Here is a 16040-nt window from a genome sequence, read left to right on the forward strand (position 1 = left end):
GAGAGATAGGTCCGTCCAAGCAGATGTTGAAATTTGGATTGAATCCATGGAGGATTACTTCGAAGTAGCCGGTACTACACCCGTCAATCAGGCTATGCTTGCCAAGCTAAAGCTCACCTGTGAAGCCAGGCTTTGGTGGAAGCAATCGTGCAAGGATCAAGGGATCGCAGAAGGATCCGTTATCTGGGAGAAGCTGAAGAAAGCCGTGCATGGAAGATATCTACCACCTGCATATCGCATGTAGAAAAATGAATGAGTTCTACGAGCTAAAACAGCTGGGACTAACCCTTGATGCATACTATTCTAAATTTGTCTCACTTCTTAAGTATGCGCCACAGATGAACATGACACAGCAGGTGTCCAAATTTTCTGCTGGTTTAAATCCACCAGTAAATACCCATCTCGAATCTATGCATCCATCAGATCTTCAGGACGCACTCATTCGAGCTACCCCTATAATTCAGGAGGTGCAAGCTAGACCAAGGGGCAACAAAGCTTGGTCTTATAATGACCCGAATAGAGGAGCATTCAGGCCTCAGATGAAGAGAATTCAAGGTCAGAATCAGGGACAAAGAAAGAAATCAAGAACTAATAACGTCAACAACTTTGTTCCTACTCAAAGCAATTGCTGAAACCTCCGATGTTTCCACTGCAACGAGCTTGGTCATTTCAAGAGGCAATGTCCCAAGCTTGGAGGAGGACATCGCCAAGCACCTTTCCAAGGAACGGGCCATGGTCAAGGAGCTGCTACCTGAGGCAGAGGAAGAACCGCCTGCGTTGCCAATAGGCAAATGTGTAAAGAAGAAGAAGATCCGACCATAGAAGCAAAGTTTGAAAGGGCGATAGTCCATGCCGCTCTACACAAGAAATGCCCGAATCACCAGTTCTCGGTGATTCAGACACCGTCGGACTATCAAGGTAAAAATTTCAAGATCTTGATTGATTGTAGCAATACACATTCCTTTATCTCACCAGCTCATGAAAAAAGACTAGGAATAGCCACAGTAGAAGCACCTACCTTGCTTGTGGAATTGGCAAATGGTCGTGAGGATACTTGTACCAGGCAAACTGCTAAGGTGGAATTCTTTCTAGGAGGAAAAAAGACTTCGATCAAATTTAGAGTCATGAATTTAGGTATCCATGAGTTCCTACTCGGAATGGATTGGCTTAAGCCTAATGACGCTCACATTCATTGTGGAAAGGGCCAAATTTCCTTTTGAAACTGTGAAAGGGATTTGGTCACAACTCAAGGTGAGACTGGAGTTCCAAAAATCCAATTGGCCAAAGCATCTCGGATCATAAAAGGAGTGAGGAAAGGATTACCTGTCTACTTGATTAAGCTCAACAAGTTAGATAAGAAGCAAGAGTCTAGTGAAGGACCTTCTTGGCTAAAGGAATACGCGGACGTATTCCCTGAAGAGTTGACAGAACTCCCACCTCAAAGAGAAGTGGATCATGAGATTAAGCTAGTACCAGGAGCTGCACCAATTGCAAAAAGACCTTATAGAATGTCCATACCAGAAGCAATTGAGCTGAAGGAACAACTCAAGCAAGTGCTAGATTAGGGCTACATTCATCCTAGCAGTTCACCATGGGGAGCTCCAGTACTGTTCCAGAAAGAGAAAGGTGGAAGGCTTCGACTATGTATTGATTACAGAGGGCTGAATCAATCAACTATCAAGAACAAGTACCCTATTCCTAGAATAGATGAGCTTCTTGATCATCTTCAGAGTGCAAAGATCTTCTCCAAGATTGATCACAGGTCAGGTTACTATCAAATAAGGATCAAGGAAGAAGATATCCCAAAGACAGCCTTCAACACAAGATATTAACACTTGGAGTTCCTAGTTATATCATTTGGACTTACGAATGCACCTGCCATCTTCAATAGGTTAATGCCGGACATTTTTAGGCCATATCTTGATGACTTCGTGCTCGTCTTCTTCGACGACACTTTAGTCTATTCTAAACAGAAAGAAGATCATGAACCCCAACTTCGGATTGTCCTTGAGACAATGAGGACACATAAGTTGTATGCTAAAATGAAAAAGTGTGCATTCTTCAAACGTCAGATTGAATATCTGGGATTCATAGTATCAGCGGAAGGAATCTCAATGGACCCAGCCAAGGTAAGAGATGTGCTCGAATGGCCAATACCAACAACTGTCAAAGAAATACGCAACTTTCACTACAACAAAAAGGCTCCATAGACGCGCTTGTAGACGCAATATTTGAATTGTGTTTAAAAATATCGGGCGCGTTTATGATCGAATGGCATATGAACATAACGGATATGATCTAATATATCAATTATTCTCTTGTAATTGTCTCTGTTATTTATTTTCCATGATTGAATGGCATATGGATGCAATGGATATGATCTAATATATAAATTATATTCTCTTAATATGATCTAATACATCACTTATGGATATGATTTAATATATAAATTATATTCTCTTAATTTGTGATGATTGAATGGCATATGAATGTAAGGGATATGATCTAATAATATATCAATTATTGTCTCTTAACTATAGTTAAGTCGATTTAAAATACCGCTTGTCAGAATCATGGTTAGATTCAAATCTACATCTTATGTAGTACTATTAGTTTTCTCTGAATATTCTATCCTTGTTGGGTACCTCGACCTACATTTGACAATAGTTTGCGCGTCCTTAGTGTATTTGTGTTCGAGTACTTAAATTGAAAAATTTGAAGTACTGGTTGTATAGATACTGTGTGATCGAATGTAGAACTGGACCTAATATATATTGCTACTAGACCTACATTTGACAATAGTTTTCGCATCCTTAAGTGTATTTGTCTTCCGAGTACTTAAATTGAAAGATTTGAAGTACTGGTTGTATAGATATTGTGTGATCGAATGTAGATCTGGACCTAATATATATTGCTACTAAACATGTCCGCTAGCTTGAATCGAACTGTGTAATTGTTCGAAATAATATTACTGTTATATTGTCAGTCAGCTTGAATTGAACTGTATGATCGAATGCAGTTTAACCTAATATATATTGAATGCAAGTCTAACCTAATATATATCTTGCTACTAAATATAATGCAAGTATAACCTAATATATATTGAATGCAAGTCTAACCTAATATATATCTTGCTACTAAATATAATGCAAGTATAACCTAATATATATTAAATGCAAGTCGAATGTAATATATATATTGTTACCGTGGTTGTATATATATTGTGTGATCGAGTGTAGATTTGGACCTAATATAATATTATTGTTATATTGTCAGCTAGTTTGTTATATATCTTTGTGATTGCTACACTCAAGTATGTTGGATTACTGATTCTTAAGGCACTGCTTGTATTTGTTTGCAGAAGTGCTGGTGGACGATTCTTATTAGAGGTAGAGAGAAAGTGGGCTACCTTTGTCGCAACATGCACAACTAGGATTGTTGCCGCTACTCAATGCTCTCCCATCGATCAGTGGTGGGTGTGCCATCCGAGACGAATAAACACCCCATGTAGGGAGTACTTTGTCCGATAGAAAAAATGTATGGATGAAGAGGGGTTTGTGTGTATATAGGTTTCACCAAATAGGTGTAAATATACAAAGGTTTTTGCTAAAAGGTTTTTATCAACAGTTTCTTTAATCTGCAACTTCTATCTTTATAATATAAAGTTGTATCAATCCTGATTGTGTTTAGTAATATTGTCGAAATTTGTATGAGCGACCAACCATTGAATGTGTGCGAGATAGTCTCCCTCTCTTTCTCTCTTTCAATGTTTCCCTCTCCCTCTCCCTCTCTCATTTTCCTATTATGTTTAATGTCCCTCTCCCTCTCCCTCTCCCTCTCTCATTTCCTCTCCCTCCCTCCCTCCCCCTCTCTTTCTCTCTCCCTCCCTCTCCCTCCCCCTTCCTTTCAATCTCCTTCCATCTTCCTCTCCCTCTTCCTCTCTCATTTCCTCTCTCTCCCTCTCCAATTTTCTCCCTCTCTCATTTCATCTCCCTCCCTTTCCCTCTCCCTCTCTTTCTCTCTCATTTCCTCTCTCTCTCTCAATACACATGAATTATACCAAAAACAAGTAATAGAGAGAGAGAACTCCCTCTCCCTCTCTTTCTCTCTCATTTCCTCCCCCTCTCTCAATACACAGGAATTGTACCTCATTTCCTCTCCCTCTCTCAATACACATGAATTATACCAAAAACAAGTAAAAGAGAGAGAGAACTCCCTCTCTGTCTCTCATTTTCTCTCCCTCCCCATCCCCCTCTCCCTCTCTTTCTCTCTCCCTCCCTCTCCTTCTCCCTCCCTCTCCCATTTCCTCCCTCTCCCTCTCCCTCTCTCATGTCCTCTCCTTCCCTCTCCCTCTCCCTCTCTTTCTCTCTCATTTCGTCTCCCTCACTCAATACACACGAATTATACCAAAAACAAGTAAAAGAGAGAGAGAAAACACAAAAGCAAAGCAAGAATGGACAATGCACTCACCGTAAAGACTCAAAGAACAGTTTGGCGGCTTCTCTTCGCAATGGCGACTCCTCTTTGCCCTTTGTACAGCTCCTCCTCTTCTTCGTGAATGGCGGTGGCAGTGAGAAGCCTTCTTTCTCTTTCTTTCTCTTTTTCTCTCCCTCTCAGCAAGATGCTCGCTCTCCCTATCGCTCTCCCTTTCACTCTCTCTTTTGTGAATGTACGAAAAATGAGGCACTCGGGTTTCGGCGCGTGTTTTTTTCCTCTAGGTACCGTCGCTATTTGCATCGTATTTGCAACGCTAATAGCGACGCCGCTATTTCTCGTCGCTAATGGGCATCGCTATACTCTCATATCCTTGTAGTGATACAATGACCAATAATGAATATTTAAATTGTGCACCTATACACATACAAAATAATAATTATATATCAAGCACTTTAATAAATAAGCACGTCAAAATAAATATTGATCCCATGCCCATAAAAAATGATAATTTTTTCTAAATAACTTGAATACACGCTATCGCCCAATGGTTCCCAATGCCACCGCCGCTTGCTCTATACATCAACTGAAGCATTCACAATTGTTAGAAAATAATAAAATTAAACCGACAAAAGTGAACACCTAGCAGTCTTCAGCTACAAAATAAATAAATAGGTTGGAATTCTATCCTAACCTTAATTTAATACGAGTGTGCACTCTAAACTCATAAACTTCCATTAATTTAAATATGTATTTTGCAGAATCACCCGCTATGGAATCACCCACTTGCACATTAAATTAACGTGACGCCCGAAAAGGATAGGCATCCCCATTGAATTTTCGCACAATGAATCCACCTTGTGTACGAGCCCTGGCAAATAAATATAATTTTACGAAATCCACCCCAAAACCTCACGAAATCCACTGTGGAATATGCCTCCTGGCATCAACATCTCAACATGATGACTCTCAACATCACTCAATACTTTACCAAATCCCAAAGAAACACCATGATCCTCCTTGCAAACCAAAGAGTGCAAGGCAATAAAATCACACATAAAAAAGGGTCCAAGAATATAAGACTTGATAATAAGCACCTCATGGAGTCCCTCATCAAGTAACTCCTAGCATGCCCTCAAGTGTTTGAAGAGGCCCACCATCACAATCCACTTCGACAAACATAAATTGTTGCCCACATTCATCCATAGATGTAGTCTTCAACATAGTAGGAATTCCAATGATGTTGACTTATACTCAAATGATATTCTATTATCACACATCAGTTTCATTTGTTTTCAAATGCTCAAATGCTTGAAACATGCAAATTTTAGCGAATGAAACTTCTTCAAGGATGATGTGATCAATCGGCTCTATCGATTTGCACCTTAATCAAGCCTTACATCCAATGTAGTCTTCTCGAAAACGTAGTACACTGAACACTTTGAAAATCTACTCCACGATCAGATTGTATTTTTAAGATTTATCCAATTCGCCCTCAAATCAGAACTCAGCCTCATACTTACTCCTCAAGCTTTATTTTTTTCATTCAGTATATCTTATCAACCCCAACTTTCTATTGACCTCCAAATTGCCGAATAGCCACCTTCTACGCGATCATGAAGACCATCGTTAATATTTAAAAATTAAAAAATATTGAGCTTAAGTGATCGAGCTATGAAACAAGGTCCTTGCAAATGCTACCACCCTTGTTGGACTCTTCTAATCATTCATCTTTGAAAATTAGAAAATATTGAGATTAAGCCATCGAGCTATCAAAAAAGGTCTTTGCAAACATTGCCACCCTTGCCGAACTCTTCTAAACCAGCACTTCCATGTTGATGACCACCATAGCACTTAACCTTGATGATTTTCCTTGATAATGAACCTTCAATACTTCCCAAAATTCTATAGTTCTTAAGGTTTGAGTATACATCCATCTTGGTCACCTTCAACATATCCAAGTATGTCCTTATCTTGAAAATAATAAGGACCAAGTAATACCACCAAATTATAGAATCAATGTCAAAAGTGCTAAAATTATTCAATCAAGCTGAAAAAATCCTTCACCTCCAAAAAGTTGAAAAAAATGAGTTCCTTGTGTGTCTGACTTACAAGCTAAATGGTGCTTGCCTCATCTCATTGAGATAACATTTCAAACTTGTTTGAGGTAGATCCAGTTTTCACAAAAATGCCCAAAAATGTACTTAAGACCTCTAAAATATAAACCATAACTCTAATTATAAAGAAATTTATCAAAATATGAAATCTCAATCAATGAAAGGTAAAAAGAAAATAAAATTGACTTGTCATGTTTTCTATAGCAAACCAGTAATTATACTAAATAAAATTTTCTATAATTAACAATGTTAACTAGCATACTTGATGGATGCTCGATGGAGATATCGATGTTCAATGTTTTCTACTTTGGTTGCCTCTACACATGAGAAGCTTACTTCTACTTGTATATGACTTACTAGATAATTTATATCTAGGTTTAAAAGACCCCACACTTGTCTCTTTATTAATATTTTTCTATCTCCCTTGATTTATTCTCTATTTAATCTTTTTTTGCCCTAATCTCCTTATCTCTGTCTCTTTCTCTTCTAAAGAAAAAAATAAGCCAAGAAAGTGATCAAACTATAAGCTTTCATCTCTTTCTCGCTTTTTCTAAAGCAACCAAACCATAATATTATATGTCTTTCTCTTTCTATCTCTTGCTTACGTACAAATTTCATGATTAAGGAACTAAAATTGACAATAACAAAGTACATTGTTATTTTATTTATTTCTCTTGAGTTCACATACACATTTAAACTCTCTCACACTGCTAGTTTGTAAAGGTCTCAAATCTATCACAACAAAGCTTAAAATCTGGGTTTTTCATGTATATATATATGCAAAAAACAACAAACTTCATCTTGAATCCATGGCTTTTCTCAATGATATTGTGGAGAAGAGAAAGTGCTTAGAAATGAAGCAAATAAAGAAACACAAAAATTGAGAATTATGGAGGGGATGAGCTCTTACCATTGTGTTTTTGGTCACCTTCGCTCTAGCTCGCACTTGGTACATGTATCCTTGTAAATTATACAGAGATGGTATCCTTAATTGGAACATGTGTCAGAATATTCAACCATGTATTATTGATGCATATACCGAGACAATTATTACAGTAATTTTAACATGGGAAATACTGACTGTATCGAGTGAAGTCTTTTTTTTTGTAATTTCGTCAAAAACTCTTGTCGGTATACTTGCGATTTGATGTAGTCCAATAGTTTGCTAGAGTCTCCCAATCCTCTTCTCAATGTTTGGAGAGTCGTGATGTGCTTGCATTTCATTAATTGTAGAGATAAAAGATGTTGTCATAACCCACTCCTCGATTTGTTGGATTCTTATTATTCTTAAGGTTGGATCTCATTAACTAGAGCCTTTTTAGGAGATTATCATTGTGGTCCTTTAACTTAAGCTAGATGGATTTCCAATCTCCCTGCACTCTCTCTCTCTCTGTGACATATCGAACTTCCAACAGCGCGTGAACCCTCTTTATAGTCGTAAGGATAATTTCTTTATAAAGGCAAATTTTTCTAAATTATTCCCCTCTCCTCCAACCGACAGTCGAGTTGGAGGAAGAGGGGAATAGCATGTGTAGGTAAGCTCCTTGCTGGAGCTTGCCTAGACTATGGATCATGCGCCTCGACGCGTGGGGGAGGGAGGATCTTATCCCCTCCCCTATTTAAACCAATGGGGTGCAAGCGGAAGGAGGAACGGAGCGCTGCCGTGAATGCCTAAAGGGGGGGACGCCGTCAACTTTCAGAGAGGGAGAGAGTGACGTCTCTCTGAGGGAGAGGGAGATTGAAGACGCCCTCATGCTCGTGCTGCCGAGAGCAACTACTCACCCCGCCTAGTCCCAGCAACTACCATTCCACCTGCCAGTCGTCACGTTGCCGCTGCCATCACATAGATAAGCCCCCCCCCCCCCCCCCCCACGTGATCTCTAGAAGCGTTTAAAGCTTCTAAGGGGGGGCCCTATAAGCCCCCTTTCCCCCCTTAAGAAAGCCTTACCTTAAAAGGGCCTTCACACGACCCTTAAGCCCTTCTCCCCTCCCCCCGCCCCCTTTATTAATTCTTTCTTAGTCCATTGTTTATACCTTTGTCTTCCCCCACAAAAAAAGAAAAAAAATCCCTTTCATGTGGCCCGTAAGCTTTTTTTTCCCCATACAAAAAGTCATTTTTAAAGCCTTCATACCCTTTGTCCCCCACACGAAAATCCACTCTTAAGAATCTTCTACACCAATTTTTCCCCTTTCCGAGGTTCTTTTGGAAACCCTAGCCGAGGGTTGGTATTCTCTCCCCCCCCCTCTGGATTGAAGAAAAAGTCTTCTTTCCGTGGCCTTAAAGAAGCCTTACCTTCGAAAGACCATTTAAAACCCTCCCGAAGTTTAAGCACCCCCTTTTTTTTCGTGAAATCCCTACTTCAAGGAGGAAGCCTTCTAAAACCGCTTCCGACGGACGGTGCAAGTTATCACAAAGGAAGCTATGGTGGAATTTCAAAAGGAGTTGCAAAGCTGCATCCACGACGGAAAGGCTGCATTCACAATGCCTCCTAAGAAAGCCCAAGGTGCAACTGCAGGAGGATCGTCTCCTAGCATCCACGTGGACATCTCAACCCAAGTCCAGGTTTTTCTTCCTAATTTTTATTTTACGTCGTTATAATTCAATTGGGCGTAGATGATTTTTGAAAATAGGATGCATTTTCATCTTAAACGCTTTAGAAACAAATTAACTCACGACGGAGGAATTCAGTCATTAGTATTTCTAATAAAATGAACAAAATAAAGTGGGCAGAAAAGATTGATATGCATTTCTAGCAAGTAGTTTGATGCATTGCAATAAACTGAATTTAGATTAATGTCCACATTTACAAAACGGAATTAAGATAACGCACTCCGTTTAAGCATGGAAATATAACACACTCCGTTTAAGATCCAATCTCGAGGCCCGCATACTAGTCTACGGGCGGAAACTTGGATTGGTAATCCCTGTGGATTGTTGGATAGCCTTCAGGCTGGACTTTATGTATTTCCAAGAAAAATATGATAACTTGTTAACAAGGAACTTGTTTGGGATTGCTTTTCTATATCAAGTGATATGATTACGTGAAGGAACCAGTGCCTAACGGGCTAATTAAGGAAGCTGATTGATACATGTCCAACTAAATGTGTTAGGTAATTAAATAAACTAAAAAAACCCGAGGAAAGTGCGGTGGATGTGGCCATAGGTCCATCCTACGGATGGGTGGTCCCAGTTGGCCGGGAACTTTTCTTAAATCATGATGGACAGTAGGAAGATTGTCAAAGAACACGAACAACAAAAGCGTCGACCTAGAGTTATGATTGATCCCGACTTACGCTATTTTAGGGGAACGGAATGGGGCTATGCCTTATGGCAGAGAGGTTGAGCTTCACATTCCTCTCGTTTCCCATTCTCCTTGAACCAAGTGCAGCGTGAATCCACTTCGGACCTGGCGTTTCTGCGTAAAGTAGTTCGCTTGGATTCGACGTTAGTTGTCGTTAGGAAATGATAAATAAGAAAACCCTAATTCAGGTCGGTCCTAAGTGGGAATGGCCGAAATACTTCCGCTACATGGTAGACGCGGAGAGTCCCAGATCGCAAACCCCATAACATTCCATAGGAGTGCCGGGCAGAGCCTTCTAGATATACTTTCCGATGGACTGCTAAGACGTGTCCTGATGATAACAGGTGGACATGTTACACTCTCTACTCTCTCCACTCTCTTTGTCTCCTCGGAAAAGTTACTATATGTATATCCTCTACATCACGTGCATTTAAGGCCTATTTATAAATATCCTTATCTGTGAATTTTTCTTGAATAAAACATAATCCTTTTCTATTCAATCTGTAAATAACCCCTTTATATTACACCCTTTTGTGTGAAAAAGTATATAAAAATAGTATTTTAAAAATGTCTTATTTTGAACCCACATGATGCACACATATATTCATGAGTAACTTACCTGAGTTTGTCTCTCACTCTTTTGACTTTTTTCTCTTTCCCCTCTCTACTCTCTACTCTAGCTTTCTACTCTCTCGTTCTCTCTTTCTCCAAATCACTTTATAATTGATTTACTAGTTTTATAACTAATTAATTTTATAATGTTTATTTCATAATTAATCACTATTTTAAACCAAATTATAAATCAATTTTTAAACTATTGAGGTATCAATTTTCAAGCACATGCTTGTACCTAGCACATGTTGAATGAAGATTGACCATATTGGCTAATTGCAACACAATCACCCTTATTCCAATGATATTACTAAATTATATGCCCTACACATGCATCCCTCTACCCACCCACACATCCACCGAGCCCATAAGGACACACAAAAAAGAGAATTATCTACAATATACAATGCACTTAGGTGAGTCAATCTATCTTAAATGACACAAAGAAGAGGAAAACTAAAACAAAAAATGCAATAGGGTTTATGGACTTACCTTTAAGCTAGATTGTATCATCAAAATGAAGAAAGGAAACCCATGGTTGTAAGTACTTTCTACTAGTGTTGGAATATGTTTTGTCATTTTGGTTAGGCAATATTTTAAATGGGATTAGTATAAGCACTTGTATTTACATGTGGAAATATTGGCGATTATAATGTGCACACATTTTTCAAAGCTCATATTGGTGCTTATAGCCACATCCCTTTTTTGTTTTTGGAAATGCTTGAGAAACTAGTGTTAAATTTCTCCTCATCTCTTATAGTGTTCATTGTCACTAAAAACATTGAATGATATGCAAAACTTGGTCTCATAAGTGATACTTGTAGTTACACTCTTGTTCATTGCTTAAATGATGTTGCAATTTTGAATTTTAAATTCATAACAAAATCTACGTCAAACATCATGCGAACAACTCCCACACATTTTTTCCCAAATTTCAGATGTTGCAATGTGCTCTACAACCTTGTGGTGGACAACTAGATTATTATTGCTAAGCATTCGTATCTTAAATACTTTTGTTTAATTGTTTCGAGACAATGGGAACACTTTTTTAAATAGCTTTGTCCTAGTGTGCATATGAAAGATATCGGGTGTTTATGTGAGAGCATTGCAAGACTAGGAAGTAGCACCCTAACAACTACTTTCCATGTTTGGTTGAGTAATGGATGGAGTTTTCACTAATCATTAGCGATGAAGACTTGCATATGTTTGTGGCCTTTTAAACAAGAGTGCAAGATAGTTGTGTCAAATATTTAGCTAGAATATTTAAATACGTATTCTAAGCCCCTTGACTAGGATAGAGGCAAACATAGGACTTGACTAACTATGATATTCATGACTCTTTCTTATTGCCCTAAGAAGTTCTGCCCTGCGTGGTTCTTCACCCGTTTAGATTGTATTTACTCGAGTGTAGAAGACCATCTTTTAGTAACATTGTCGGATGGGATTGAGCCAATATGGAAGGTGGTGTCAATGACTCTTCTCTATTCACCTCAGAGATTGTCTGGTGTTCTCAAATTTCCACCTGACTACGCTATATTTATTCGTTGAAAGAAGCTCATCTTTTAGTAAGATTGGCTGATGGGATCGGGCCAATATGGAAAGTGCCAATATGGAACGTGCATGGAAGGAGAGTGGCATGCTTATCCAGAGGGAACATCGCCCTCGAGGATACTGGGAGACGCGGCGGCAGCGCCGAGTGGAAACGAGAATATCACGCGCGGTCACGTCGAGGCCAGGGCAGGGGCCGCTCGCCTATAAGTATGGTAGAGGCCTCAGGCATTTTGCCAGCTTACCGGCTAGTGCGAGGCCTCCCGTACAATAGCTCCTGTTTGCTTGTGTGTAGTTTGGTGGTGATAATCAATATGGCGGCTCGTGTGTTTTTGTTGGGAGCACTGTTGGTGCTGTTGGTGATAGTGAGTGAAGTGTCGGCGACGTCCCGCGGTCGAGAGGAGGAGCGACGTCGGGAGGAAGAGAGGGAGAGGGAGGAGAGGAGAGGAGAAGGGTCGAGGGAGGAGTGGCACGCGAGGCTGCGGGCGTGCGACAATTTCTTCAGGCAGCAAAGGCGAGAGGTGGAGGAAAGAGAGTCGTCGCCGTATTACAATTCCTATTTGTCATGGAGGTCGGTTGAGGGGAGGGGGGTGACGCAGCAGCAGCCGTCCCGGGCGTGCTGCGAGGCCGTGGAGCGCATCCCCTCGCAGGACCGCTGCTACGCCCTCCAGCAGGCTTACGGAGGCGGCGAGCGCCGCCGTCATTATGAAGAGGAGGGCGTCTGGGCGCAGCGACGAGAAGAGGAGTCGGAGCAGCAGCAGAGAACCATGACCGCCCAGATGTCCTCTCGCCTCCTTCAGCAGTGCAACCTTCGCCCTCGCGAATGCCGTGCAAGGTCGTCCCGAGGTATGTTGTCTAAATGATGCATTGCCCGTCATTTTATTTTATATATCAGTCTATTATAATCTATATCTATTTTAGATGCATTGCCCGTCATTTTATATATGAACCTAGTGGATTCCGTAATTTTAATATATATGAAACCTAACATGATCTAAACCTATTTCATCTGTGCCAAAAGTTCGTTTATAATTGTCTATTGTCTCTCTTATAATTGTCTGCGTTATTTGCGATGGTCGAATGTGGCATATGAACATAATGGATATGATCTAATTGACATGCGTTATTTGCAAATATCGAATGGCATATGAACATAATGGATATGATCTAATATATCAATTATTCTCTTGTAATTGTCTCTGCTATTTATTTGCCATGATTGAATGGCATATGGATGCAATGGATATGATCTAATATATAAATTATATTCTCTTAATATAATCTAATACATCACTTATGGATATGATTTAATATATAAACTATATTCTCTTAATTTGTGATGATTGAATGGCATATGAATGTAAGGGATATGATCTAATAATATATCAATTATTGTCTCTTAACTATAGTTAAGTCGATTTAAAATACCGCTTGTCAGAATCATGGTTAGATTCAAATCTACATCTTATGTAGTACTATTAGTTTTCTCTGAATATTCTATCCTTGTTGGGTACCTCGACCTACATTTGACAATAGTTTGCACGTCCTTAGTGTATTTGTGTTCGAGTACTTAAATTGAAAGATTTGAAGTACTGGTTGTATAGATACTGTGTGATCGAATGTAGAACTGGACCTAATATATATTGCTACTAGACCTACATTTGACAATAGTTTGCGCGTCCTTAAGTGTATTTGTCTTCCGAGTACTTAAATTGAAAGATTTGAAGTACTGGTTGTATAGATATTGTGTGATCGAATGTAGATCTGGACCTAATATATATTGCTACTAAACATGTCCGCTAGCTTGAATCGTACTGTGTAATTGTTCGAAATAATATTACTATTATATTGTCAGCCAGCTTGAATTGAACTGTATGATCGAATGCAGTTTAACCTAATATATATTGAATGCAAGTCTAACCTAATATATATCTTGCTACTAAATATAATGCAAGTATAACCTAATATATATTGAATGCAAGTCGAATGTAATATATATATTGCTACCGTGGTTGTATATATATTGTGTGATCGAGTGTAGATCTGGACCTAATATAATATTATTGTTATATTGTCAGCTAGTTTGTTATATATCTTTGCGATTGCTACACTCAAATATGTTGGATTACTGATTCTTAAGGCACTGCTTGTATTTGTTTGCAGAAGTGCTGATGGACGATTCTTATTGGAGGTAGAGAGAAAGTGGGCTACCTTTGTCGCAACATGCACAACTAGGATTGTTGTCGCTACTCAATGCTCTCCCATCGATCGGTGGGTGTGCCATCCGAGACGAATAAACACCCCATGTAGGGGGTACTTTGTCCGATAGAAAAAATGTATGGATGAAGAGGGGTTTGTGTGTATATAGGTTTCACCAAATAGGTGTAAATATACAAAGGTTTTTGCTAAAAGGTTTTTATCAACAGTTTCTTTAATCTGCAACTTCTATCTTTATAATATAAAGTTATATCAATCCTGTTTGTGTTTAGTAATATTGTCGAAATTTGTATGAGCGACCAACCATCGAATGTGTGCGAGATAGTTGCATATGCAACTAACCTGCATATGACTTACCATCGAATTTTCATGGGATGATTGATGTTGCATGCATGAAGATAACCACATGGTTGGCTCTCCTAACTATAGTTCAATGCATGAAAGTAACGAGGACGAGCTCTAATTGCAATGACCAAGATTTTGTTACATCCAAGACTCATTACATTAAGCCAACTCGAGTTGCATGACCCTATGTGCTTTTTAAGGGTGTCTTGAAGGGTTGATATTGTAGGTGATTTGTGCAAATCTTTTAAGGTGCTATGATAGTCTAAAATCATTTGCACTTGGTCATTTTTGGATTGACAATGGTTGTGTCATTGTGTTTGTTGTATTATTCAAAGCCTATATGCATTTTGTGTGTGATTATGACCAACTCAACAAATTTTCATAATCGTGTTGTGAGTTAGAAATTTTCTTAACTGCGTGAGGATGTTGACTCAACAAATTCAAAACCCCATGATTGAGACTGTTGTATACCATCATGACAAAGGATACTACCCATCACAAACCCCCAAAAATGCTTGAATAAACTAAGCTTTCGGTGCAACATGGACCTGATTGCTTGCCACCTAGAAATTAATTGATTGATTCAAGAGTGATCGTTTGATTTGTGGAGTGTTTTAAATTGTTGGGATCTATGGATTGAGACCTATCGAACCCTCCACCTATGTTTTAATCGAGAGTGGAGGGGTTCGATCACTTGATTTACTCTAGTTGAGGGAGTTGAAATATTTAGAGAACTTAAGGGGGTGTGTGAATCTTCTGAAGCATAGAAGACAAGAGTTGATCTTTCCATTAGTTAGAAGAAAAAATTCAATATTAGGTCTTGAAGACCTAAAAGATCTTTCTGTAGTTTTGTTGGCCATTTTTGCCAATGGATGTAACTGGTGATTCTTGATATGCCTTCCAAAGGAATAATTGGTGGTTTTGCAAAAGTGTGACCTAAAAAATCTTTCTGTAGTTTTGTTGGCCATTTTTGCCAATGGATGTAACTGGTGATTCTTGATATGCCTTCCAAAGGAATAATTGGTGGTTTTGCAAAAGTGTTGGAAGCATAATGAGCCTCTCCATTATGGGAAAGGCAAAGAAGAGTGCCATTATAGGTAGTGATACGAAGCGGGTTTGCAGCTACTTCGAGGTGAATCCCTAAGGAGTTTCATCCCACCCCTAGAGAACCACTCACGCTTAAGTTTCATCCCATTGTTAAGAAGCATGTCCATTGGCCAAGGACAATGAATTGACCCAAGGAGTAGTGGCACATGTATAGGGAAACCCAATGCTTGAAGCTCTCATTGGCTTCTTCGTGACCCCTAGAGAATCACTCATGCTTGACTTTGGGAAGTACGTGATCATCCCATTGTTAAGAATGTATGTTCACCAAGGCCAATGAATTGAACCCAAGGAAGAGTGGCACATGTATAGGGAAACTTAGTGTGTGAAGATCTCACTTCTCTAGGATGTGCTAAATGCC

At 39.2% G+C, this 16040-nt stretch overlaps 1 protein-coding gene across 2 annotated transcripts in view; it reads left to right on the plus strand.

The window, feature by feature from the left end:
* The first annotated feature begins 12256 nt into the window (after positions 1-12256).
* LOC148036275 (uncharacterized) overlaps positions 12257-16040 on the plus strand; it is a 31958-nt gene continuing 28174 nt past the window's right edge. Inside the window, exons 1-2 of one of the 2 annotated variants that reach the window (XM_087679118.1) lie at positions 12257-12859; positions 14177-14486. In XM_087679118.1, coding sequence (XP_087535244.1) covers positions 12328-12859; positions 14177-14208 — 564 coding nt within the window. In that variant the 5' untranslated portion in view covers positions 12257-12327 and the 3' untranslated portion in view covers positions 14209-14486. Of the gene's footprint in view, positions 12860-14176; positions 14487-16040 lie in introns of those variants that run through there. The other variant, XM_087679119.1, reaches the window with a different exon arrangement.

Source organism: Lygodium microphyllum, chromosome 5 (assembly GCF_053477565.2).
Source record: "Lygodium microphyllum isolate KBCC chromosome 5, Lygodium_microphyllum_v1.1.10, whole genome shotgun sequence".
Classification (NCBI taxonomy): domain Eukaryota; kingdom Viridiplantae; phylum Streptophyta; class Polypodiopsida; order Schizaeales; family Lygodiaceae; genus Lygodium; species Lygodium microphyllum.